This window comes from Lissotriton helveticus, chromosome 6, assembly GCF_964261635.1.
Source record: "Lissotriton helveticus chromosome 6, aLisHel1.1, whole genome shotgun sequence".
Taxonomy (NCBI): Eukaryota; Metazoa; Chordata; class Amphibia; order Caudata; family Salamandridae; genus Lissotriton; species Lissotriton helveticus.
Genome location: NC_136067.1, coordinates 585385796 through 585413615, shown reverse-complemented (window position 1 = coordinate 585413615; position 27820 = coordinate 585385796). Strand labels below are relative to the sequence as shown.

Below are 27820 nucleotides of genomic sequence, written 5' to 3'. Positions count from 1 at the left end.
CCCACCGAAAATTGGTTACTCCACAACGTCTACCTAAAAATAATTGCGATGGTCGGTAGTATGTATCGATAAAGTAGAACACCTAGCCAGAATCCAATGGGAAACATTAACTCTTAATCAGTTAGACCATTGGGCACAATTCTCAAAGCTCTTATTAGAGAAGCAAGCTGGCCGTCACAGGTCTACAATCATGACTGATTCAGGAATTTTCCAGCCAAGTAAAATATCAGCCCAACTCATAATAGCAAAAAAAGAGGCTGAATCAGGCCTTGAGGGTCTTAAGAAACAAATCAAACTCAAGAGTATGGAGTGAGGTTTTACCAAAATTAAGAATACTATATAAGAAAGCAGTACGGATTAAAGCAAAAACAGAAGCAGACCAGTATTAGTGCGAAAACCTTCTCGCTTCTAAGGGGGAAGACGCCAGAGAATGCTGGAAACTAGTGAATCAACCCAACAGCTGGAAAACCCACTTTCCGTCATCAAATATCTCAGAAGCTGCGTGGACAAATCATCTGGAAGAAATGTATGAGGGCACGGCAGTAACAAATGTACCCCCAAAAGCAGTTACCCAAAAACTAATCCGGAAAGTACCTCTTACAGCGTTCTCATCTGGCACGGTGAAAAAAATCCTCAGTAATAGCCGAGAGATGGGGCCCTGAGACCGAATGGTCTCCCACAAGCGCTCAACAAACAGAATCCGCAATTCTAGTCAGATAAGTTGGTCATTTTATTCAATCACATCCTCCTCATACAATAAATACCTGATAGCTGGAAGGAATCAATATTGGCCCCCATACACAGAGCTGGGCAAATTTAGTGGCCATCTCAATGGAAAATGTGCCATCAGTAAATGACAGTGTGCTTCCACATGATGCTTTAGTTATATTGATTGTTTTCGCCTGTCTCATGTCTACTAAAAGCTATGTGAGTAGCTAAAGTTGGGCGTTCTAAAAAAGGGTTCTTTGTTCTGAAACGTTTGGGAAGCACTCCATTAGAAAACTGCCAGATGTTGGAGCAAAAATATACTTTTAGCGCCAGGATACCCTTTTTCTCTAATCAAGTGTCCAATAAAACAATGGGATATTTTTTGGCATGTACGCAACCAAAACAGACAGTAAAGGTAGCGGGAATTTGGGACTTGCTGAATTTACCCATTAACTGCAGATCATGCCAAGAATTGCCCATAAACTTCGGATAAAGGCAAGTAGTACATAAATGTGATGTCCTCAATCGGCATGAAACTTGAAATGCCAGGTATTTGGAGCTTGCTTCCCCTTCACCAGTGTTATGCTAAATTAGTGACAATTCAGCTACAAAGAAATGCCTCTAGTCAACTTCAATGCTTAAAAAATAAAGACTCAGCCCCACAATTAATTTTTTATTTTGTGAAAGGTATAGCATGGATCTGCCACAAGAAGCAGTGAACATTGTTAACGTAGCAGAAGTATGGAGTACTGTAGTAGTGCGAGGTCAGTGGAGGTGGGTGGAACCATGTGTACAGTTTTCAGCAATTTTAAACACGCTTATCTTCAAGAAGCTGCACGATTGGATATAAGTATGTGAATAAAGAACAAGTCACTTATCTTCGGTAAAGCTTTTTCTGGTGGATACAGTGTCTGCCTGTGGATTCCTCACCTTTTGAATTACCCCAGCGCCAGCATTCCAAGGAAACTTTTTCTTTAGCTCTCCCACATCAACGAGGACGTCACAATAGCACGATTCTGCTTGCGACTCCGTATGACATCATCAGAACCATAAGAAGAACTCCTCGGCGTGTTGACTTCAGTTCCACCCATTTTTTCTGTGTCTTTGAGGCGAATGGGTGAGCCAACAAAATTTCACAAATATACACAGTATACAATACAAACCAAAATAAACACAGTATATTTTTCAAAAAAGAAAAGAGACTGAAAATGCCAGAAATATCATAGCCACAAGCCACATAACATTGAAAAGAATAATGAAATACCAGTAATGTTGTACTCAAAAATCTTTTCGGTATAGGAAGTCAGATAAAGGGGACGCAGGTGGGTCAGTGAGGAATCCACAGGCAGACACTGTATCCACCAGAAAAGCTGTTACCGAAGTAACTTGTACTTCTGATGGATACATCTGCATGTGGATTCTTCACCTTTTTAATTGAATCCCCAAGCAGTCCCGCTCCCAGGAGGAGAGTGTCCGCCTACCTATACCAAAAATCTTGCAGCACAGGACGAGCAAAATTTCCATCCCTCCTCACCTCTGAATCCAAGCAATAATGCTTCTTGAAAGTGTGGAGGGAGGCCCAAGTTGCCGCTTTACAGAGGTCTACCACAGGGACACCTTGAGTCAAAGCTGAAAAAGAAGATTTAGCTCTAATAGAATGAGATCTAATACCTTAGGCAGGCTTCTTCTTGGCCAAGGCATAGCAGATCTTGATGCACAAATTGATCCACCTGGGCAGCGTTCGCTTGTGGACAGCCTTGGCTTTCATTTCCCCAACGTAACCAACGAAGAGCTGGTCATCCAGTCTCAAGTCCTTGGTTCTGTCCATGTAAAAACTGACCGCCCTCCTGGGGTCCAGGCGATGAGGTCGTTCTTCCTCCTTGGAAGAGTGAGCAGGAGGATAGAAAGAAGGCAGGGTAATAGACTGTCCCAAGTGGAAGGGAGTAACCACCTTAGGCAGGAAAGCATCTCTGGTCCTGAGAACAAACATATCCGTATAGATGGAGGTAAAGGGAGGCTTTGAACTAAGAGCCTCAAGCTCACTTACCCTCCTAGCAGAAGTAATAGCAATAATGAAAACTGTTTTAACAGTGAAGAGCCTCAACAGAACTATGAAGGGGCTCAAAGGGAGACCCCATTAAAAAAGTAAGAACCAAATTTAAGCCCCACTGGGGCATAATTAAAGGAGTGGGAGGAAATTTGTTAGTGAGGCCCTTAATAAACCTCATAACGATGAGAGACTTAAATAATGTGGGTTGGTCTGGCAAACAAAGGAAGGCAGATAAAGCCATCAAATAGCCCTTAACAGTAGCCACAGCACAACCATGGGTTGGGCTAAAGAAAGAGAAAGACTAAGGACATCAGGCAAATGGGCCCACAAAGGATTAATTGAACTCCCCCACACCACCTAACAAATCTGGGCCACCTGCTGGAATAGACAGATTTGGTGGAGTGTCTCTTGGACGACAAAATAACATCCACCACATCCGGCAGGGGAGAGAAAACTCAGGTTGCCCCGTTCAATCTCCAGGCATGAAGGTGGAGGTGTGGATGTAGAACCTGCCCCTGCGACTCTGAGAGGAGATCTGCCCTGGGAGGGAGACTGAGCAGAGGGTGCGATGAGAGACGAAGAAGGTCTGTGTACCACACCCTTCTTGGCCAATCCGGGGCGATCAATATGACTTGGGTCTGGTCTTGGTAAATCTTTCTCAGAACCAGGGGAATCAAGGGTATGGGAGGAAACATGTAAAGAAGCTGTAAGCCCCAATCCAACTGAAACGTGTCCCCCAGCGCTCCCCGCATCGGATACCGGAGGCTCAGGAATGACAGGCAATGAGTTGCAATAACGTTCAACTGCGGAAATCCCCACATCCCGAAAATGTGACGGACTACCTCCGGATGAAGAAGCCACTTGTGATCGGCCGAGTATTGCCGACTGAGACTGTCCGCATGCACATTCAGCACCCTGCCAAGATGATTTGCAATTAAGCAAATCCAGTGCTCCTGAGCCCAGGACCAGAGTCGCAGAGCCTCTCTGCAGAGGTGATACGGCCCTACACTTCTCGGTTTGTTGATGTACCACATTGCGGTAGTGTTGTCCGTCAGGACCTGAACCGACTGACCGCGAAGTGAAGTGAAGAAAAACCTTGAGAGCCAAACGTATTACCAGCAATTCCAGAAGATTAATATGAAGCAATCTTTCCTCTGGAGACCAAAAGACCCTTTATCTCCAGATCCCCAAGATGAGCACCCGACCCTAGAGTGGATGCTTCCGTTATCACTGTGGCCGCCGGAGAAGGAGGTTGAAAAGGCCTCCCTTGAGACAGGCTGCCTGAAACACCCAACCAAGACAGCTCCGCTGCAGCGTTCCTGGAGATTCTCATCACCTCCCTAAGATCTCAGTTGTGTTGAAACGACTGCCTGCGGAGGCCCCACTGTACCCTCACGTGCCAGCGTGCATGGTTGACCAACAGTCTGCAGGAAGCAAACAGACCAAGCAGACATAAGACCTTCAGGATTGGATCAGCCGCCCCATCCTGAAACATTGGGATCATATCCTGAATGTCTGAAATTCTCTGAGGGGGCGGGAAAGCACGACTGAGAGTAGTGTCCAGTACTGCCCCTATGAACAGGTTGCACTGTGAGGGCACCAGGTGACATTTGGGAACATTTATAGAGAAACCCAAGTCGAAAAACAGCTGAGCTGCTATATACAGATGATGCAGCAGCACCTCTTCCGACTTTGCTTTGAACAGCCAGTTGTCCAAATAGGGGAATACCCAAATCCCAGACCTTCCGAGATGAGCTGCCACCACCACCATCACCTTTGTGAAGACCCGAGGTGCAGAAGTAACACTGAAGGGAAGGACCACAAACTGATAATGCTGAGACAACACCGTAAAACGGCGATACTTCCAATGCGACTTTAGGATGGGAATGTGGAAGTACGCATCCTGTTATTCGATCAACACCATCAAGTCTTCCTGCTGCAGCGCGAGAAGAACCTGAGCTAGGGTCAACATCTTGAACTTCTCCTGATTGAGGTAAAAATTAAAAACTCAGAGGTCTAGGATCGGCTGCAAACAACCGTCCTTTTTGGGGATCAGAAAATACCGGGAGTAGCAACCCAGACCCCTCTACTGCTCTGGAACAATCTCTATCACACCTTTCTTTAATAGGTATTGGACTTCTTGTTGCAGAAGCCTCAGATGGTCCTCCGAACACCAGCCTTGGCGAGGAGGGTAAGGAGGGAGAAACTCCCGAAAGGGAAGGGTGTATCCGTTTTTTATAAGATTTAAAATCCAAAGATCTGACGTAACAGATTTCCAATCTAGTAGAAAAAGGGACACCCGACCTCCCACAGGACCAACATGATCTAGAGCTGCTTCCCTGCAGAGCCAGTGGCGGGGACTGGGGAGGAGGGGGAGGGGGAGGAGAAGGAGGAGGAGGAAGAGACCTCCTGACTAGCAGTCCCCGCAGATGACCCCGCTATGACCGACACAGAGGGTTCTGCTGCTGCTGTAGGCCATGAAAAGGGGACACCTTTCCGAAAACCAAAGCCCTTAGGCTGTGACTGCAAGCCCAAGGACCTAGCAGTAGCTCTGCTATCATTAAAACGCTGTAAAGCAGAATCAGCCTTGGTTCCAAAGAGCCTTGATCCGTCGAAGGGAAGGTCCAACAGCGTAGCTTGGACTTCAGGAGAGAAGCCTGACCCTCTCAACCAGTTATGTCGCCTAGTAACAACCGAAGACCTCATCACCCTGCCAACGGAGTCTGCAGTATCCAGGACGGACTGGATGACCTGACGAGCAGCAGCCCAGGTATCCGATAATAACTCAGCAAAATGACTCTGAACATCCTCAGGAAATGTGGGAATCATCTCTTTGGCAGAGTCCATCAAAGCATGGATATAACGCCCCATTAAACATGTGGCATTGACTTTAAGGCCATACTGGCCTACGAAAACACTTTCTTCACGGATTGCTCCAACTTTTTAGAGTCTCTATCCCCCGGAGTACTAGGGAAAGAACCAGCAGTCTGTTTAGAAGAACAAGATGCTTGTGCCACAAGGCTCTCAGGTGAAGGGTGTGATGATAAAAAATGCTGGATCTCCCGGAGCCATCTTATAGCGTCTTGCCACTGATATAGAAACAGCATGGGCAGACATTGGCTTCTGCCAAACATCCAAAATAGGATCCGTTAGAGCCTCATTGAAGGGGAGCAAAGGTTCTACTGCCGAAGAAGGAGATTGCAGCACCTCTGTCAAGATATTAGATTTGACCTCCGTTGTTGGTAATTGCAAGTCCAGGAGGTCAGCAGCCTTTCTACTTACTAAATGATAAGAGGACACATCCTGAAAGGGAAGAGCCTTTGGGGGACGAGAGCTCCCACCCTGGAGAGGTATCAAGCCCACTGGCCTCTTGCAGCCCTGTAAAATCATCCCTGGAGTCCAAAATCCCACCCTCCTCGGCCTGCTGTTGCTCCTGAAACTCCTCTTCTTCCATAAGTCGCTGAGCCTCTCTCCTTGAACACATTTTTGGAACCCGCGTCGGTGGAGCCAAATGCGGCGCCAGTGATCTCAGAGCAGGTGTCGATGGAAGACCTTCAGACGTGAGCGACGGCACAAACCGAAGTCGAGTAGGTGCCGGAACAGAGCCCAATGGCGCCAGAGAATAGTCCAATCTTCCCTCCTGAGAAGGTATCTGAGTCGAGAACCTCGGCGTCGGGAGGTTCCAACACAGAGTCATTGGCATAAAAGGAAGAAATGGAGCTTGGGCATAGTGTTGAGGAATGCCCAAATTAAAAGAAAGCGGTCCCAAGGGTCCAGAAGGTGCATCGGATGGGTTAGCCGCCCCGGTAAACATGCCATAAATCACATTTAGGGGATTCGCACCTGCAGTTGGAAAAGGAAGATATGGAACCACCTGACCTGATGGAGATCGAGGTTGTGGAACAGGCTCTGCTTGTGGCCTGGAAAAGCTGGGTCTGGGATCTGAGCGTCCACAGGCACAGGTGGCTCTCTTCTGGGCGTCGGAGAGTCCCTGGGCATCGGAGAGTCCCTTGTTGTCGAAGAGCGCACCGGCGACACCTGTGGCAAAGGAGAAGGAGAGACATCATCTTTCCTACGGCAGCGTTGGACTGGAGACTTTGACGACTTCTCCTTCGAAGAACAATGCTTGGACCTGTGTCGTCTTTTTCTTATGGTTCTTAGGCTACCTCGAGGTGTGTGGAGTCAGCAACTTTGACCTCGACTTGCTCCTTTTCCGACCCCTCTTCTCCTTCTTCGCCCGGGCCATGGTTCATACGACGGCATGGTCCGACAACAAACACCAAAGGAAGTCTTCATGCGGATCTGTAACCGGCATATGGTCCCCACACTCCCTACAGGGCTTAAAGCCAGGCTTCTTCTGAGCAGCCATGATAGAAGAAACAGTTTCTAGAGAACTGAAACAAAGTAGACTACACAGAAATGGAGAGCTAGAAAAAACCGTTACGCGTCGATGACGTGGAAAAATGGGAACTGACGTCAACACTCCGAGGACGTCTTCTTATGGCTCAGATGACGTCATAAGGAGGCGCAAACCGAGTCATGCTATTGCGACATCCTCGTCGACGTGGGAGAGCTAAGGAAAACGTTTCAGTGGAATGCTGGTGCAGGGGTAATTCAAAAGGTGAGGAATCTACAGGCAGATGTATCCATCAGAAATTGTTTTCTGGTCAGGTATGAAGAGTTGAGCCAGTAGTCTGTATTGAGCATGGCATCAATGACTTACAAAAAAAACCCCTAAAAGGCTAGAGAGAAAAAATCTGATTAACCTTTGCGTACGGGTCCAATCTGGCAACCATTTGCAGGATTTAAGTGATTTGCTAGTACTGGCTGTTTCCATCTTGGGTTTTACTAAGAGAACTCTGCATGAACTTTGCAGCCATATGGTAAATCTTAGCTGGCTACCACATTTACAAGAGAGAGTGCTATACATCTAGATCGCCAGAATTTAGAGTAATGGCTAACTAACAATGGCCCAGTAACCTGTATACTGTTGGAAACACTGCTAGGCCCACTGTATGAGCACAAACATCACAACACAATAGACTGCCTGCCTTTCACTTGAAGGAAATGTAGAGACATCTATCCTGACCAGCAAATAGAGCTTAGTCCGAAAGGACTGGTCACAGGACCATAGGAGACAAATTAATGATCAGACTACTCTGCAATGAACCACTTGTATAATTTGATTGGATCCGCTTTCGCTAGGTACAAGAAGTGGTAGAGTACTCAAACAAAAAAGAAGGCTGCTTCTGACTTAGACCGCCAAATAATGTCCTAGGACCTAGGACCTTCCTATCTGGCAAAAAAATGTGTTCCCTATGTTCCCACACGCGCTCTCAGGACAAGTAATCAGCTTCTTCTGAGGGTGCCTATGATTAAAAGGGACAGACAGGGTGGTAAAGCACTGTCAGTGGTGGGTCCAACATTGTGGAATAAACTTCCTCTCCAGCTCAGGCAGTGCTCGGACCACTTTGCCTTTAGGAAAAAAATTGAAAACCTTTATGTTTCAAGCCTAAATTAGCTAGGCCAAGATTTAATCATACATGATTCTTTGTTCAGGATTACTGCCCCTTGGTTTTGCCACTGTTGTCTCTGGAGCGCGGAGATACTCCTTCGGGAGTTTATTCAAGCGCGTTACAAACCCGCAAATAAATAAATAAATAAATAAATAAATGTTGGCGCAAATGGAGGACAAGGTGGCCTATTGTGTGCCATCTAGATTAGTAGTTACCAGCTGGGCACTTCCAACATCAGTTTTGTTGCTGGGAAGCTGCACATACAATGGTGCCTCTATAAAGAGACAGGTGGAATTTTTACACCTGCATAGCTTTATGATTATGTTACAGAAACAGACGTGTTAACCACTTCCAGGGACTATATTTCAAAACGTTTTTCTATAGGATTCCTCAGTTGAAGCAAGTTACTCACCATCCTGATTTTTGCAAGGTTGTCATAGAAGGGTTGGACCGGGACAGAAAATAGGTCAGGTACCAAAATAAAAGTGTCTCTTATTGGTGAATCTGATCATTAGAAAATGTCCCGCATTTTGCAAATAGTGGCAGTTTTCACCTTGTAGGGAGACTGGGTGCATTTGGGGTTGCTGCAGGCACTTTTTGTGGTAATTGCAGAGAAATCAACAGTAAAAACGTAACTAAAAGACTATAAAACATGTCCGCAACCAGCTGCAAACCGATCCTCAGACTGACCTGTCAGACCAGCCCTTCTGGCACTGCAAACTGCCAAAGGACCAGTCCGACCCTGGTCCCCACAGCTCCAAATACATCAGATTTCAGATCGGCAGGCTCTCCACCCCCCGCCCCCTCCCCCCCAACTCCTCCCTCCCCCCTGCCGAGCAAGAATAGGTGTTCGGCGTTCACTGAAGACTCGAGTAGGATAATGAAACTCACGGGGAGACTACCCCATTCAAACCATTACCCACAACTGAAATTAAGTAGTGGAAGCCCAACAGGTCTCACTTTACTTTAAGAACATATTCCCCATGCTTTTGAAAAGCTGCAACCTGCCCTTTCCTGATGCAGACAGGTGCTGCTACTAGAGCAGCCTCCAGTCAGAACTAGGCACTTTCTGTAGCAGGACACAGTACCTTAAATCGGTACTGAAGGTCACTTGTGCCAGAAACAAGTGCTTGCTGTAACAGAATTCAGTACCTTAGGCCAGCGTGGCGTTCACATTCACTTTATCATGTCTAATAATTCTATCTTGCTTTGCATATCCTAAATGAACATTCCAGTGCAGGGTTACGAAGGAGGTCATCATTATCGAGACTTTGAGTTTTGAAATCACCCTAATATATATAGAAAAAACTTTCTATACAAACTACCGACATCGAGAGAGCATCTTTTTGGATTTTTTTCCATATTGTGCAAGGCCGCAGGCAGCAAATGGAAGACAGCGATAAGCAAGGATGGAGAAGAACCAAGAGAGTTGAGGTGAGGTGAGAGGGTGAGAGGGTGAGAGAGAGAGAGGGTGAGAGAGAGAGAGAGGGTGAGAGAGAGAGAGGGTGAGAGAGAGAGAGGGTGAGGGTGAGGGTGAGGGTGAGAGAGAGAGAGAGAGAGAGAGAGAGAGAGAGAGAGAGAGAGAGAGAGAGAGAGAGATGGTGTGGGAAGGAGAGAGCCATGACAGTGTTGATGTAGGTAGGAAATGAACACAGTTAGGAGACTGCTGACAGAGTGAGGGAGGAGGGGAATATGCGACATGAGTGTTGAGGGGAAGGGAGCGCTGACAGTGAGGGAAGCAGGGATCAGCTGGAATAAAAGGAAGGAGGCGGAAACGTAGAGGGAGCGAGGGGAGTGGTAATGCTGCTGAGACAGTAAAACACGAACGCATTGATGGCAGAGAAAGGGAATTCAAAGCAGGAAGAAAGAAAACATAGAAAGAAGTAACAAATAGACGATAACGCAACACAGTGATGATGGGTTTAACAGGGGGCGATGAAGAAAAGAAAATGGAAATGCACAGAACTTAATTGAGGGTGTCGATGCAATTCTTCAACACTTATCACATATACCTAATGGGAGTAGTAATGGGACAGCGTATTCTTCCACGAAATGCCATGGGTTTGATGGACAGCAATCCAACCAATATCAGCCTAGAAAAGTATATCATATCAAATGCTTGAAGAGGGCTGACATGTTTTTCTCTGTACTCCTTTTTGTATGTATATACTATGTAAAGCATTGGAACCTAAGGTCTCCCACAAACTAAAGCCGTCTGTGACAAGATGTGAAAAAGAGGGACTTGACTCCAGAAAACCATTTGCGAGTAAAAAAGGTTGCCAAACAAGGTATCCATAGAGGAACACATGAATAAGGCACACAAGCCCTCAAGCAGAAAGCTCATCCCAGATGATGAGAAACTGCAAAGCACAAGTTACTTACCTTCGGTAACGATATATCTGTAAGAAACAGTAGTTAGTATTAGATTCCTTACCATAGAATATCCCCAGGCTTCAGACTGGATCCGGAAACTTTTGCGTAGCAGTACCCTTGCGCGTCGGTAGGCGTCGTCTGCGGCTCCGTGTCCGTCGTCGTTGGCGCCGGGATGACGTCGCCGGAGTACTTAGACGCCGCCCTCGCGCACTGATGTCAGTTCTTATACACCGCTTTTCCGCGCCAGAAACGCAGAGCCATGATAAAAACCAACACTGGTGCCATGAAACTAGGGCCCTGAAAGGGTATGACCTTAACCCTAGAGATCGGTTCGCAGAACGGAGAGGATGGGTGGGGCGGTAAGGAATCTAATACTAACTACTGTTTCTTACAGATATATCGTTACCGAAGGTAAGTAACTTGTGCATCTGAAAGAAACAGGTTAGTATTAGATTCCTTACCTTAGAATAGATACCCCAGCAATACCAACCCCGGTGGTGGGTCTGCGAACCAATGATTACACCAGAAAGTCCTGGAGGACGGAACGGCCAAAGAAGCCATCCCTCCGGACTTGGCTGTCCAGGCAGTAGTGTCTTGCGAACGTGTGCAGGGAGGCCCACGTAGCTTCCTGGCAGATGTCCTGCAAGGGGACTCCCCGGCCCAGGGCAGTAGTAGCCGCCGTGGCCAGAGTGGAATGGGCCCGCAGCCCAACAGGAGGCTCCTTCTTAGCCAAAGAGTAGCATGCCTTGATGCACAACACGACCCACTGAGAGATGGTCCGTTTGTGCACTGCCCGCCCCTTCTTAGTGCCCACGTAACCAACAAAGAGTTGGTCATCCACCCGGAACTGGCGTGTGCGATCCAGATAGTATGACAGGGCACGTTTTGGGTCCAGACGGTGGAGCCGCTCTTCCTCTTTAGAGGGATGCGGAGGCGGAAAGAAGGTGGGCAAGGTGATGGACTGCCCGATGTGGAAGGCTATGACTACCTTGGGCAGGAAAGAGGGTCTTGTCCGCAACACAACCTTGTCCGGATGGACAGAAAGGAAAGGAGGTTTAGAGGAAAGAGCCTGGAGCTCACTCACTCTCCTGGCAGAGGTGATGGCAACCAGGAAAGCAGACTTAAGTGTAAGAAGACGGAGAGGACAGTTATGAAGCGGCTCAAAAGGAGCGCACATCAGGTAAGTCAGAACCAGGTTCAAGTCCCACTGGGGCATCACGAAAGGAACAGGGGCGAACATCTGAGTGATGCCCTTCAAGAATCTGTTAACAATTGGGGACTTGAACAAAGAAGGCTGATCAGGTAGCCTGAAGAAGGCGGAAAGGGCAGAAAGGTAGCCCTTGATAGTGCTCAGAGCAGAGTCCTGCTGGGCAAGAGAAAGAAGGAAGAGGAGAACCTCAGAAAGGGGGGCAGAGAGTGGATCCACAGCCGTTGCTGTGCACCATGCCACAAATCTGTTCCACCTGCAGGCGTATACCGACTTTGTGGAGGGACGCCTGGCTGCAGAATCACATTACAAACTTCAGGAGGAGCAACTGTCGCCGCTCAATCTCCAAGCATGGAGGTGGAGACTGGGCAGGTTCGGGTGGAGAACCGTCCCCTGCCGCTGCAGCAGAAGGTCCTCCTGAAGAGGCAGACGAATCGGGGGATCAACAGAAATGCTGAGCAGCTCTGGATACCAATATCTTCGTGCCCAGTCCGGAGCCACAAGGATAACTTGGGCCTGGTCGCGCCTGATCTTCTTCAGCACTCTGGGCAGAAGTGGTATAGGCGGAAAGGCGTACAACAGACCGCAGCTCCACTCACGACGAAAAGCGTCTCCAAGCGAGTGCCACCTTGGAAATTCCAATGCGCAGAACTGATGACATTGCACGTTCTCTTCTGTGGCGAATAGATCTAACCAAGGCTCTCCCCACTGCTGAAAGAGGCCTTGCGCCACGTCTGAGTTCAGACGCCATTCGTGATCCATCATGCACCAACGGCTGAGTTCGGCCGCCCTGGCGTTCAGGGAACCTGCCAGGTGTTGAACCACCAGGGTCACGCCCTGATGTTCCAGCCACTGCTAGAGGCGCAGAGCCTCCTGGCATAGGGTCCATGACCCCACCCGCCCTGTTTGTTGCAGTACCACATGGCAGTGGTGTTGTCCGTGAACACCTGCACTACACTCCCCCGGACAGAGGGGAAGAATGCCTTCAGTGCAAGCCGGATTGCCCGCAGCTCCAAAAGGTTGATGTGGAGCCGGGAGTCCGCCGGAGACAAGAGGCCTATTATCTCCGCCTCTCCCATGTGGCCTCCCCAGCCCTGGAGGGACGCGTCCGTCACAACTACGTGCTCCGGTTGGGGTAGGGAGAGGGATCTGCCACTGACCCAATCGCGGTCCGTGAGCCACCACTGCAACTGTCTTGCAGTGCCCTCCGAGATCAAGACATGGTCGGACAAGTTGCCCTGATGCTGGGCCCACTGAAACTTCAGGTCCCACTGCAGAGCCCGCATCCACCACCGGGCATGATGCACCAGAAGGATGCAGGAGGCCATCAGCCCCAGAAGCCACAGCGTCAACCTGAGCGAGACTCGGGATAATGGCTGAAAGATCAGAATCAGAGCCTGAATATCCCAAACCCGCTGTTCGGGAGGATAAACCCAAAACTGCGCCGAGTCTAGAACCGCTCCGATGAAGAGGAGCTTCTGAGAGGGACATAGGTGTGACTTTGGCACATTGATGGAGACCCCAGCAGGTGCAGGAGGTCGGCCGTAGTCTGGAGGTGGCTGACAACTGTCTGGGGCGAGCCCGCCTTCAACAACCAGTCGTCGAGGTAGGGGAAGACTGAAACCCCTAACCTGCGCAGATGAGCTGCGACCACCGCCATCACTTTCGTGAACAACCGTGGGGCGCTGGTAAGGCCAAAGGGGAGCACGGTAAACTGAAAGTGCTCGTGGCCTATCGTGAACCGCAGGTAGCGCCGGTGGGCCGGCAGGACGGGGATGTGAAAATAAGCGTCCTGCAAGTCCAACGCTACCATCCAGTCTCCCGGGTCCAGGGCAGCTAAGACCTGAGCCAGTGTCAGCATCTTGAACTTCTCCTTGCGGAGGAAGCCGTTGACGTTCCGCAGGTCCAAGATAGGGCGTAGGCCCCCTTTGCCCTTCTTGGGTACCAGAAAGTAGTGGGAGAGACAACCACACCCTACTTCTGGCCCAGGAACGCGCTTGATGGCCCCCTTGGCCAAGAGGGCCGTAACTTCCTCTAGTAGAAGTGTCAAGTGATCCCCAGACACTCAGGTGGTACCACGGTGGCATGGCTGGAGGGGACGCCTCGAAGGGGAGGGAGTAGCCCCTTTGACGATTTGCAGCACCCACCTGTCCGATGTGACAGTGCGCCAGTGGAGGTGGTGATGGCGAACCCTGCCCCCCCACTGGCGTCACATGGGCCTGAAAGCTCGGACTAGGAGGGTTTTGAGGCGGATGCTGCAGGGGTAGGTGTGGACTGGCCTCGCTGTTGTCCCCGACCGCCGCCACGGCGGTTTCCATGTCCGCCACCGCGCTGGATGGTAGTCTACGGCCCGTGGCTGGCAGGACGTGTGGGGGCGCCCCTTCATTGGCCACGAAAGGGGCGAAAGGCAGTCGTTTGCTGGCGCGGGACCGAGAGGCCCAAGGACTTGGCCGTAGCCCTGGAGTCCTTAAAGCGCTCAAGCGCATGGTCTGCCTTGTCGCCAAAGAGGCGACGGACATCAAACGGCATGTCCATAAGTGTGCTTTGGACATCAGCCGAAAAGTTGGCGGACCTCAACCAGGCGTGGCAACGAATCGCCACCGTCGTTGCCACCACTCTGCCCAGTGAGTCCGTGGTATCCAGCCCACACCGGATGGAATACCGTGGCACATCTTGACCCTCCGCAAGGGCTTGGGCGAGTTTAGTCCGGGGCCTCCTCCGGACATTGTGGCAGCTCGTCCGCGACCGTGTCCCACAGAGAGTGGGTGTAACGGCCCAAGAGGCATGCAGTGTTGACTGACCGCAACCCCAAACTCAGGGAGGAGAATACCTTTTTCCCATGTTGCTCATACCTGGAGGTGGCTCAATGGTTAGAGCAGGCAGACCTTGATGCAGAGCTCTGGCCAGGGACCCGGGTTCGATTCCCGCCTCGGCGGGTCTCCGGCTCATTAATTCCCCTGACTTGATATTCTCGCCTCAGTGCCTGTTCTGATCATGGGTCTCACGCTGCAACTCTGGGCAATAGCTTGCTTAGTCTCCACAACGGCCCCAAAAGCGCTGGGATGCCTGGCTGCACCTGGGGGGTGCCCAGGAGTGGACATTTACCAGGAAAGCCAGGAAGGGTTCCTAAGCGTTATACGGACAGCGCCGGGACACCTCCGGTGGAGGTAGCTGTGCGCTTTACAAATTCCGACATTTACCTCTTGGACTCCCGATCGGGGGGCCGTCGGGAATGCGCTCTGGGAGTTAGAGGCCAGGATGACCAGGCTCTCGGTGGTGGGGAGGGTGGACAGGAAGCAAGGGTCGCCCGGAGCCGGGCGGTGGCGCCTGGCCACGTTCCTATCTACAGGCGGACCTGTAGCGGGCTTGGACCAAGAGCCCAGAAGACAGTCTGACAAGGCCTCATTAAAAGGCAGCAGAGGCTCGGCCTCAGTGAGGAGGTTAGTCCTCATGGCCGCGACGGGAGCTCAAGGCCCAAGGCCTTGGCAGCCCGCGTCAGCACCACACTATAGGCAGCCACCTCCTCCGTAGCCACGGTAGGAGGGGAGACAAAACCAGTGTCAAGTGAAGTGTCCAGACCACTGGCCTCCCCAAGCTCACCTGTCCAGTCCTGAGAAGACGGACACTCACGTGCCAGAGGGTCCTCGGACCCCTCCCAATCCACCTCGTCACCCATAACCAGGTACTCCGGTTTAAAGGAATGGGGCCGGGTCTTAGAAGGAAAAGTCTCCCACCGGCGTCGAGAGCGGCGCCGCTCCGACGTCGGACCCGAATCGAGGGTAGGACCTGGGACGGCGTCGTCCTGGGAGGGCGCCGGGGGCGACACCCTGGAGGCCGGCGCCGGAGAAGGTCGACCGGCGGCGACCCGGATCCGTATCCGGCGGGGCCTTGCGGCATTGGGACCGAAGTCACCAGGCCGTGTGGGGACCCAGTCGGAGCCGCTTGGCCCGAAGGCGCCGCAGAACCAGACGGAGGAGCGAGCGACCTCATGGCCATGAGGAAGGACTCTATCTCGTCCGGCGTCGCGTGCTGCCCAGGGACCGGTGGGTATGGAGCAGGCCGCGACGACTGCGGCTCCAGCGGAGCCGCGGGGGCAGTGTCACCCGAACTCCCGGCCGCGACGCGCGAGCGTCAGGGGAGTCAGAAGAGCGATGTCGCCTCTTCGACTTCTTGTGCCTTACCCGAGGACTTCGAACCCGAAGACTGATGACTGCTCCCGGAACTGTGGTGACTCCGGCCCCGCGACCGGTCCCTCGACCTCCTTCCGGACCGGGACTGACTCCCGGAGCACGAGTCGCTTGCGGGACCGCTCCCGTCTAGCTTTGGACATCAGGGTCCGGCAGTCGGAGCAGGACTTGTCGTCGTGGTCGGGGCCCAGACAGTGAAGGCACCGGCGATGGAGGTCGGTAACCGACATCAGTCGGCTGCAATCAACGCAGAGTTTGAACCCAGGCATCCCTACCGGCACCGTCGGAGTCGAGAGACTTCGAAAGACGATCAAACGGATCGAAAAAGTTGCGCGCGAGGGAGGCATCGAAGTACTCCGGCGACGTCATCCGGCGCCAATGACAGACGCGGAGCCGCAGACGACACCTACCGACGCGCAAGGGTACTGCTATGCAAAAGTTTCCGGATCCAGTCTGACGCCTGGGGATATTCTAAGGTAAGGAATCTAATACTAACCGTTTCTTTCAGACCAATAGTATTTCAAGACAGAAATTGGTGGGAAATCAGAACGATCATCGACCAAAAAAGAGAAAAAATGCACACACAATAGATCTGACAAGGATGCTGGGAGAGATAATGCAAAAGTCAAATAGAGAAGTAAGGAAAACCAAAACTCCCAAACTCGCAGCGGATCCCCTCTCTGGGACCACCAGAGAAGAGGACCTCACTCTACTGCCTTGATAAGGCACAATACCACGAAATGTATAGAGGAACTGTTCAGTGGAAATAATTGTCTGCAATAGCACAGAATAGAGCACGTGCTACTGTCATCCAAAGGAGCAGAGAAGGAACCCTGTAAACATGGAGTGCAAATTGAAAGACATTTCCACAATTGGAATTTCAGCCCTGCTACAGAGGGACAGCATTAAAATCACGTCATGTTCAAGGGGATCTGTAGATAATTGACTCAACCAATAAAAAACTCTTGCAAAATGCAACAAAAAGTAAAAGGAGAGAGAGGGGCACACCATTCCCCCAACCCTGTCACCAACGATTGCTATGCTTTTAACTAGAAGGAGCTCTGAAAAGAGGCTCTAAATGCTAAAGCTCTAACATAATTGGAGTAAGGGAAGCAAGCAGGGACTCTGAGGAGTCGGAGGCAAGGAAGACAAATTCAGCACTCGGAGGTGTTTTCCTGTGTAAAGTAATGGTTACATGCTATTTGTGAAGCAGTAAAACGTTTTTTTTCTAATGCCAATTTTATTGTACAGTGATAAAGAAACCGCATTGGATTTTGGCACATAAGTAACACATTTGTGATTGTGTGTTTAGTAATAGAGTTGCTGTAAATAAGATTTTTGTTCGGGCACATTTCTTTTCATTGCCAAGGTGCTTGCGTGTGTTTGAATTTGAGTTTTTTCAGTGGTTTTACACGTTTCAGCCACAACCATAACCCAGTTTGCAACTGTTTTGTTTTTAAGAATCATATAGTAGAAGCGTTTCTTCTTTTTTTATTATTGTTATGTTTTATTGCACTTTTTGTAACCATTTTTAAAGGCTTTTGTTGAACATTACTTGTGGTCTGGTTTCATAACCATGATGACATACCCCAAACCTCTCTACAGAGCTTTACCATGGTCAGGGGTACTAGGATTATGAAGTAAGGTTATCTAACTTTTGCTGCAAGATTATGTGCTAAAAAGACAAATTATGTGGCACATTATATGTAAGTATTATTTTCATACATTTGAGCTAAAAACAATATTTTGGGGAAACCTGCAAACGGTGTAACAAATCTTGAACATCCATAATTACGTGATGGATTCGCAAGCACAGAATCACATTAAATTACTAGCCTTATCATTGTCTGTTTGTTTATCAGCAATTAATTCAAGAAAAGTAAACCGTAACATTTTAATTCCAATAAGTGTCAATTGTTAGTTGCATTTTGAAGAAAACTGCTTTTTCCCAATCAACTGCCTCAAAATACAAATGCAGTATAAAATACATAATGGGCAAAACAGGTAATATGGTCCTATATTGCCTTCAAAGAGGTGCTGGCAACATTTACAAACCACTCGGCCTGTGGTCTCATTTTTTATGTCGTCACCAAAACCCATTGCTAGCATCATTGATGCATATTAAAAGCTATCCATTATGAATGTAGAATAAGTGATAATAACTTTACAAATGACAGCTGAAAAACATGTGTAAATAATACTGCTGTAAAACTGATAACATTGTATTTCGTTCACAGATTCTTGTATGGCACACCCGTACAGAAAAAGTAAACCTGGGTAATGAACCAAAATATCACCAGGACTCTGTGAAAATTGAGGTGTGACCTACAAATCAAGTAACACGGAACAAAACACTGGATTCCAAGGAAGAACGTCGAGTTACCTTTGGCTAAAAGGAAACAAACATTGTATGACCTGCTGCTGTGCACTCACCTTTGCCATTTACCTGATAGACTATTTTTTAAAAACACCAACAGCTTCAAGTAACTTGGATGGTGTCAAGCAATGTGTGTCTTGTTTTACCTTGTTTTGCATGTTTAAAAAAAATGGATAACTGGATTTTTATACATTCTGCACTGATTTGAGTACAGTCCGTAAACAACTACACCAAGGGAACATTTTTAAAATATTTGGTTACGTTTTATTTTTGTTTTACCAATTGTTGAGTTTTGACCTGCTTTTAGTACACCAAGCGCTGGCTGCCAAAGTACAGTTTTCAAGTTGCAGTGCATCGTTGACATTAAAAGTTTATCTTTGCAGTATTGAAATACTAGCCCCTTTGCAGAGGTTCAAACAAAACCTAAATGTGATATGCACACATACACAACAGTCTATGGATTTATCTCTTTAATACAGGGAAATAACATCTCATCATACTAGGCACCATAAAATGTAAACACAATTACCATTATAAACCTGGATATACCTTCAAATACAAGAAAGAATATTGGGGGTATTGCAGAGTTACACAGTATGCCCTTATTTACCATAATTGCACTATGTAAACAAGTATAAAGCCAATTTGCATATTGTATCGCTAGATTTTTTGGGGTCACATTTTCCCTGTGATATTCAAGAACAAACTGAGCATTTCTAGTAACATCCAGGTTTATATTCCTTTTACTAGCTGTGCTTTCCATAAAGCACATTACAGTAACATCACAATGCAATGAATAATCAACCAAAAGATATTTGATACACTAGAAAAAGAGGTTCAAATATACATGTACATTCTGTTCATAAGATTACACATTTGTTCATACATTATTATCTATACGGTTTTATTAAAGGAGGGAGAATGAGGGCAAGATTTACTATAGTTAGATATATTACTACCATGATAGCTAATTCTCTTAAATGCCAATATAAGATCTAGAATTTTGACAATACAACTGACTCGTGTTGGTCAAGCATCGTTGCTGAGATATGGTTCATGAGATCAAACATACTACAGAAAGCTCCCAGTCAGATAGAAATATTTTCAAACTGTTTTTCACCACATTAAATGTAAGCAATAGTCTCACAAAGTCAACAAAGTAACTTCTCAATATTTATAACTGGCGGGAAAATAATATATACATGGATAAAAGAGGGATAGTGATTGTTGCATCTATGTAAGGAATGTCAGATGTATGCGCTGGATGATGACCACATTCATTTCCATAGTTGTGTGCTGAGAGTCTGGCCCGAACCACTGCTCGCCCATCCTCCAACGGTGTTTGCTGGCTGGCCGAAAGGGATCATATTGCTTGGACCATTGAGGTTCATTCCACCCATCTGCTGATTCACCTGTGAAGCACATGGACACCTTAGCATTTAAGGAGAAGCACAAGGAGTTCAACAACTGTAAGCAGCAAAAGACCATAAATAAAATAGCAATCTCTAATGTATTTATGAAATCTGGAGAAATGATACAACAACCGATGCGAATGTATGCAAAATGGTAAAGAAGTACACCGAAATCGAATGAACCATATGTGACTGCAAAGCCGCAGTTTTCTTTATTGAAGATATATGAACATCAGCGACTGCAGACTGATTTGGGTTTATGAAAGAAATAACCTAAGCCTGTCATGCTACATAAAGAACTTGACAGGACGTCTGATTTTAGACCTTCCAGAATTTTTATGAGAACATTTTATTCAATACACTGCTCGATCTGCAAGTATAATCAGTAGAAAATACTTTGTGTGGGAAAGTAAAGGAAACAGCTTTGTCATTTTTAGTTCCTCCCCTCTTAGAACCTGTGCAGTCCATGTATTGTGGCTTTACAATTTTGAAAAGCGAAAATAAACAGCTGTTACAAATCGTGAAATGGAGATGAAAAAACTGAAGGTACTTCAATACTATATTTTGAAATTCGAAATTATATTCAGTAGGACCGTTCCGCCTAAACTTTTAGATGTTTCTCACACTTTCTTTCTATTCTAATTCCTTAGTCTCTTAATATTTTTGTGTTAATTAATAAAATTAGACTGCACTACTATTTTTCAGATCGAATTTTCTTTTCTGTATATGATTTCTTTTCTGATTTATTACTGGACCTTTATCAAAGGTGCTTAACATAGCAAGAAACAACAAACGGTACAATGCATGTAGAAATTAGGTATCTACAATGGTACTACAAGGTTACAATCAATTTACTATATGCAATAAATGTTCCTTTAATCGCTACCTAGAAATAAAAAGAGTGGGAGCATAACGGTTAGAAATCTGGGACTGTATTGTATACACAGTACACTTTCCTAGTAGCACCTTGGCACACCTACAAAAAGGTGTGCTTGGCGCAAAAAGGGAAAGTGGCCTGTGTTATGTAGAATGTGCTGCCCCCAAGGCCAGGACCAAGCTGGCACTGCCATGGGGGCAGCACAATCAAGTAAAATAGCAGTGGCTGCTTCAAAGTCACTCCATGTTTCACAGTGCAGGCAGCATGCGCCTGCACTTTCAAGAGGGGAGAGAACTCTTCTTACAGGTGGATACGGTGTGACTGCACCCGCCTGCAGAGGTGATGACTAGTATGGGGGTCAATGGGACCCCCTTTTTCTCCTCCAAGAAGCTGATTTTACCTTTTCGTGCCGCACTTTCAGTGAGCCTCACAGAGGCATAATTGCCTCTGTGCCCCCATCAGTAATACAGAGTGGACACAGAGGCAAAATGGTTCTCTCATTTGCATGGGGCCACATCACGTGCAAATGAAGGAACGCCCTCTCATGATCGCGCTGGCACTGATCCAGCGCTACATGCTCACCAGAGCTATCAGTGTTACAGAAGGGGATGGACAAGCACGTGCAGCCCCATCTGAAATACAGTTGTGCCCTTGGGGTGCACCAAGTGGGAGCACATGCCCATAGCGCCCCTAGGGCACAACGTACAATACGGCAGAAGGAGGTTATTCCAGAGATAACAGCAGGAGGAATAAAGGAACATAAGCACCTAGATGCACATGGAGGTCAGGAAACGGAGAAGGAATTGTGAGTAAAAGGAAATATTTAGGGGTGCGTGCAGATATGAAAGAACATATGTAAGATGGAGCAAGTAAATGGAGGCACTTAAAAACTAGGCAAAAGATAACAGAATCTGAACTGAGATGTAAGAGTTAGTCAACAAATCTGAGCATTACAGGAAAACATAGGAGCACCATAGTCAAAAGAAAGGAGGAAAGTTTCGATAGATTGGAGCATAGTAAGCAGGTATTTTGAAATGCCAACATATAGTGAGGAAGAATAATTAATGTGAGAACAAACAAAGCAGTGAAGCAGGAGAGGAGTACAAAAAAGATAACATTTTTCAGATATTATGAAGATGCAAGCGACAACTCTTGAGAACGGACAAAAGTTGATTAAATAAAGTCAATGACAAATCAAAGAGGATTCCAAGATTCAGAGCTGATGAAGAAAACACAATAGGAGCACATGAAAAGTGAATGAAAGGGAAAATACAGCAGCATAGAAGTGTGAATTAAGGGACTTGCCCGACACAACAGGCTTTCAGTAACCTGCGCTATCTATCTAGAATCCTGCGCTAATACTCCTTTCAATAACATCAATCAATACCTTGAGCTCAGAAACATATGTCTGCCTTCTTCTGTAAAGTCTTCTACATTGTTTGTGGCTAAAACTGCAGTGATTATAGGTTAGACATGTTCAACCAGTGAAGAAGAAAAGGGTGGAGCCCCGGATAACCAGTGCTTAAACATGTTCATAAGGGAAACGGAACCCATCCAGGTCATTGGAATCAGCGCACAGAGGGTCAGACAAGAGCCTGGGCAGCGCCAAGGGAACAAGAGGTGTCACATGGCTCTGGCCAAGTGGGTCAATCCTTTGCATGCTGATTTCAGGATTGTTGACAGAATAGGCTAGATCGCTGTACAGTGGTGCGAAGCAGGTATTGGGCAGATGCTTATCGCTGCAGCAGAGGGGAGTGACGCAACCCTGTGGAGGATTTTGCAGTGCAGCTGCTTCATTCGGTGGGGGCACAAAATTGGAAGCAGAGCATGATTTTCTGACGGTGAGTTCGGACACAGATAGTTCCTGGTGGGTGAGGACACTTGCACGGAGAGGCTTCAATGAAACAAACTACACAGCCAATTGTAGTGAATGTCACACTTGACACTAAATGCCCGAAGACAAACTGATCCCTGTGGCAGATTGTACTGCACTGTACTGCACTGAGCTTTTGGAAAAAAACTTTATTTATTGAATTTTTCAGTAAAGATACATAACATCTGTTGCAATAGCCATAAGGGAGACAGAGCTGAAATAATCAGAAAAAACATATCCACGACATATCTGGATACACAAAAAATAACTGGTCATGCACATTGTAAAGTGTTACAGGTCTTTAGACACCAGCGCTGGAGCATGCATAGGAGACAGGTAATCAGAACAGGGTATCATACAGTTGCTGTTACATTCTGCGCCAAAAAGAGAACAAAAGGATAAAAAATATATATATATTATCAGGGATTGTTACAATACAGTGGATCACAATGATGGTCAGGTAAGAGAAGTCTGGCCAGTAGATGATGTGGATGTAAGATCTGGTATAGGCAGCCTACAAGGTGTAGCACCATCTACAGTATGGTATTCAAGTAAATATGTCTGCAGTGGGCCCTAAATGTCCTGGGGGCAAGAGGAGCAGGGGAGAAGTTCTGCATAAGTGTTGAGTTGAGTTTGCCATAATATTAAATCTGATAACCAGTCTTTAAATTTAGGAGCACGCCCCCTACCCCAGCGACAGGCTATGCGCCGCTTAGCAATCACAAGATAAAAGGACACAAAGCGCCGATGTTTAGCAGGGAGTTGCTCAGTATAACCTAAGAGCGCCAGCATTGGAGATCGCGGGAGAGGTAGAGAGACCATGGAGTCAAGGGCCGAAAGGACATCATCCCAAAAAATGCGGACATTAGGGCAATCCCAAGCAAGGTGTAGGAAATCAGCATGTTCCATTCTACATCTGTTGCAACTGTGCAAGTCCCGCAAGCCAAATCTGTGGAGTGTAATTGGGGTATAATAGCTGTGATTTATGAATCTGTAATGAATGATACGAAGCCTACTATTGGCTGATATCTTTTCAGTCTGTCCACAGCAGTACAAACATTGTGAATCTGTGATGTCCTGCCCCAATTCCGCTGACTACTTGGCACGTGCTGGGCATGCGGGATATTCAATGTCACCATAGAGGCTGTGATAGAGCGTGGATACTAGATGTTAAGCAGTAGGTGTGCGCAGGACATTATGTAGCGGAGTAAATGTCGCAGGTTCGGATGTGTTTGTACCAAAGCTGGCTTGTACACCGTGGCGAAGGTGGGAGTATAGAAAAGTTTCCATAGTGGAAGGTGGGTGGTCTGTGCACAGTTGTTGAAGAGAACGAAATTTACTGTTACTGTAGAGGTCACCCCAGCAACGCAGGTGTCGTCTACGCACAGTTTGTTTGAAGAGTCCTTCCTGCAACAACGTTAAGTCATGATGATATGTGAGCGGAAGGAGAGGAGAGTATAAGCTAGGTGCATGCATGTGACCTAATATGCGGGACCAGGCCGAAATCGTACAGTCCACAGAGGTTGGGTTGCCACCGCGGGGCAAAGCAGAGGCTAGAATGACTCAGTCCAGCGGGATTGGGTCTGCGAGCGACCTGGCGACATGGGCAGTGTAACAGGGTGGGTGGAACCAAAAGTGAGCAAAATGAGATTGAGCGCAAAGGTAATAAAGTTAGAAATTGGGAATATCGAAACCACCATGAGAATAAGGCCGCATCAGCACATTCCATTGTATACGTGATTGTTTTCCTCCCCATACAAGGCAAATAAACTCCGACCGGAGAGTGGCGAAGGAGTGACGACCCGGGTCATAAGGAATGTTCAAAAAAAGGAATAGAAATTTTGGGAGGATTACCTTCTTTATAAGGGAGATGCGACCGGCCATGGTCAGGGGAAGGGCAATCCACCGGGTGATGCAATTTGTAACATGCTCCATTGTGCAACCATAGTTGATGCGCATCAATTCGTCCCGGTCTGATGCTACACGAATACCTAGATACTTAGCATCCTCTGCACACCATACAAGCGGATAATCAGTGGTAAAGGGAACAACCGAGCTGGTCAAGGGGAATATTCGCGATTTGGACCAATATGTATCCTAGACAAGCCACCATATCTAACAAACTGCCGCAGTAGAGTATTTAGGTTTTGTTGGGGATCTTTAATATAAAGGGTCACATCATCCGCGTACGAAGAGATGAGTATCGGACGTAGGAAACAGGGTAGACCCATGTGATTGTGATGTTGTCTAACCCTTGCTGCAAGGGGCTCCATAATCAGGGCGAACAGCAGGGGAGAGAGTGGACACCCCTGGCGTGTGCCTCGGGACAAAGGGAAGGAGGGCGAGGTGTGTCCATTGATCAAAACTCTCACGGTGGGTGAGGTGTACAAGAGTATAATCCACGTGAGGAAACCTATTGTAAGACCCATACTTTGTAAAACTGCTAATAGGTAGTCCCACTCCACTTAATCAAAAGCCTTTGAGGCTTCAAGAAACACAGCTATCAGCTGCAATCTAGGGTCTACGGTCTGGAAAATGGAGAACAGGGTCCTGAGATTGTGGGACGTGGCCCTACCCGGAATAAACCCGGCCTGATCGGGAAGGACTAACTTCTCCATAAGTAGCCGGAGTCGATTCGCCAATAATTTAGCCAAAATCTTTGCATCTGTATTAATTAGTGAGAGCATCCTATAGGACTCGCAGCGATCTGCGGGTTTGCCAGGTTTCAGGAGTGACGTGATGAGTGCCTCCCTCATGGTGCCAGGTAGGTTTAGGGTGTCATGAGCCTCAAGAAACACCGCTTTAAGCACTGGGAGCAACTGATCCATGTACATTTTGTAAAAGTCAACAGGCAGCCCATCCGAGCCGGGCGCCTTCCCTGATGTCAGTTGCATTATGGCCTCCCGAAACTCATCGTCCTCAAACGGAGCCGCCAGAAACTCACGTTGAGTATCCCCCAGCCACCCAAGGGTTATGTCACTAAAAAAGGGAGAGAAATCTGGAGGGGTCGAACGCTGCGAGCTATAGAGCTTCGAGTAGTCGGTAGTGAATATCTTGAGGAGGTCTACACTGTTTCTATAACGCACACCGCCATCATCCACAACATCCAGAATGTGGTTAGCGAAGCGGGGCTTCCTGATAGTGTGCGCGAGTGCATGACTAGGTCTCTCACCCTCACCATAGCGGCGGGGGGTGTAATACTTCCCTCTGAATCGCACCTCACGAGTCGCAGTGTCGGTATACTCTGTAAGCAGCTTGCGAAGTGCAGCGTGTTGGTCTCCAGAGCTAGTCACCCACATGTCAGTCTCCAGCTGTTTGATTTCACGTTCGAGACGATTTAAATCCCTCCTAATTCCCCAGAGCACCCCAAAACTTTTTGACATACAAACACCCCTAATTGTAACCTTGAAGGCTTCCCAGAGCAAGCCAACAGAGTCTTTATTCCTAAGAAAAAAGTCTTCTATCCCTTCCCCCAGTTTAATTTGGAACACAGTGTCCAAAAGTGCCTTCGGCACCAGCCGCCTGTAGCGGGGAACAGCCACAGAATCCGGAAGCGCTAATGCAAGGCGCACCGGGACGTGATCGGAATATGTAAGCGCCATGAAAGTGGCCATTTGGATCCATGGAGCAACCCCCCGGGAACATTACCAATAATCCAATCTAGACCATGTAACATGCCCAGCTGTATAAAAAGTACCCTCTTTGGTGGCAGGGTGCACATGACGCCAAGCATCAACGGGTCCATGCTCCGCAAGCAATCCTGTTAGAACGACCCGTGTTTTAGTGTAGTGTTGTGGAAGAGGGGTGGAATGTTCCATAGAAGGACAAAGGACTGTGTTTAGATCCCCGCCCCATATAACATGTGTAGAGCCTATCTTGAGTAGTAGCTGCAGACAAAAGTGACAGATTGTGTAGCTAAGGTACCCCAGATGAGACAACTGCGACCGGAGATATCGTAGTACGTTCCCCCCAATCTGAATGGTGTGTTTTTCTTTATTAAAATAAGCGTGCCTCGGAGTATGAGGAGTAGGATGAAAAGGCTCTCACGGAGGCCCAGTGGGAGCCAAAGCATGAGGGTCACTTGGGGTCAAGGTGCGGCTCCTGGAGCATGGCAATTTGTATGTGGGGTCTGTCTAAGTATGATAAGATCTGGCGGCATTTGCAGGAATCTCGAAGGCCTCTGACATTCCACGTGAGGAAGTTAATGTAGGGGGGTCTAACTGTGACATAAGTGGAGGGAAAGCGAAGCTATGGAAAAGATTAGCTGACGTGATGTAACAGAGTACCCAAGTGTGTAGTGGCGGTGATGATGAGAAGTGGAAATCTGGTACATATAAGAGTTGTAAGCCAGCATCTGTCATCACTAGAATGTTCAAGTAAAAAAACAACAATATTGCAATGTCTCCAGTAAGAAAGAACAGTCCCACACTCTCCCCCACCCACATCGGCACCCCAATCGTGCCGGGATCCTGTGCCCCACCCAAATCCCAAACTAAGAAAACAGGCCAGTCCATTCCAACAGGACTAAGCTTAGGTAGCAAAAGATACTCAAGACAATGCAATACGAAAAGGAAGTTCTGCATAAGGGGAATTCCCATGTAGAGGGCACAGGTGGCAGTCATCCCTTCCCATAGCCAATACCCAAGAAACTGCGGCGCAGCCTCCGGTTACAACCCATAAAAAGGGAGGAAGTGGCCTAAAGGAGAAGATTGCTCTGCACCTTATCAAGGTTCTACTCATGAATAAACTTCATAAACTTCATGTGCCAGAAGCAATTATAAAAAAACAGACTGAGAAAGAGAATACAGGCGCATAGCCTGACTAGAACTTATCTGCTGCTGAGTACAGTCCAAATGAGGCGAAGGGCAGACGCTGCAAACCAAAAAGTCAATTGTCCCATAGCGAAGGAAGTCCATAGAGGGTGCTGCCGCGTGGCTGACCCTAGTTCGTAGTGCGGAGACAGCCATCCTTGACGAGCAAGTGAGACGCAGCGCCATTGGTGTCCGGGCTAGTCATTGTGCGATGAAGATGGACTGGAGTCGCGATCAGGACGTGGAGAGAGTCTTGTAATGGTTTTCAGCAAGTCCTCAACTTGTGGTGGATCAGTGCAGAAGACGTGTCTGCCCTTGTGCGTGATACGAAGCTTCGCAGGGTAGAGTAGAGCATATTCCAGTTGGGCTTTGCGGAGTTTCTGTTTAACAGGGAGAAATTTCCGTCGCGCCTCCTGAACCGCAAGCGTG

At 47.8% G+C, this 27820-nt stretch overlaps 2 protein-coding genes across 3 annotated transcripts in view; one reads left to right on the top strand and one right to left on the bottom strand.

The window, feature by feature from the left end:
• The window catches only part of B3GAT2 (beta-1,3-glucuronyltransferase 2), a 422486-nt gene extending 403970 nt beyond the window's left edge, over positions 1-18516 (top strand). The window contains exon 4 of the mRNA XM_078648022.1: positions 18279-18516. Within this exon, the coding sequence (XP_078504148.1) occupies positions 18279-18365 (87 nt within the window). The 3' untranslated portion in view covers positions 18366-18516. The remainder of the gene's footprint in view (positions 1-18278) is intronic.
• A 139-nt stretch (positions 18517-18655) lies between these two features.
• SMAP1 (small ArfGAP 1) overlaps positions 18656-27820 on the bottom strand; it is an 870387-nt gene continuing 861222 nt past the window's right edge. For both annotated transcript variants that reach the window (XM_078648020.1, XM_078648021.1), the window contains one exon: positions 18656-19830. In XM_078648020.1, the coding sequence (XP_078504146.1) occupies positions 19696-19830 (135 nt within the window). In that variant the 3' untranslated portion in view covers positions 18656-19695. The remainder of the gene's footprint in view (positions 19831-27820) is intronic.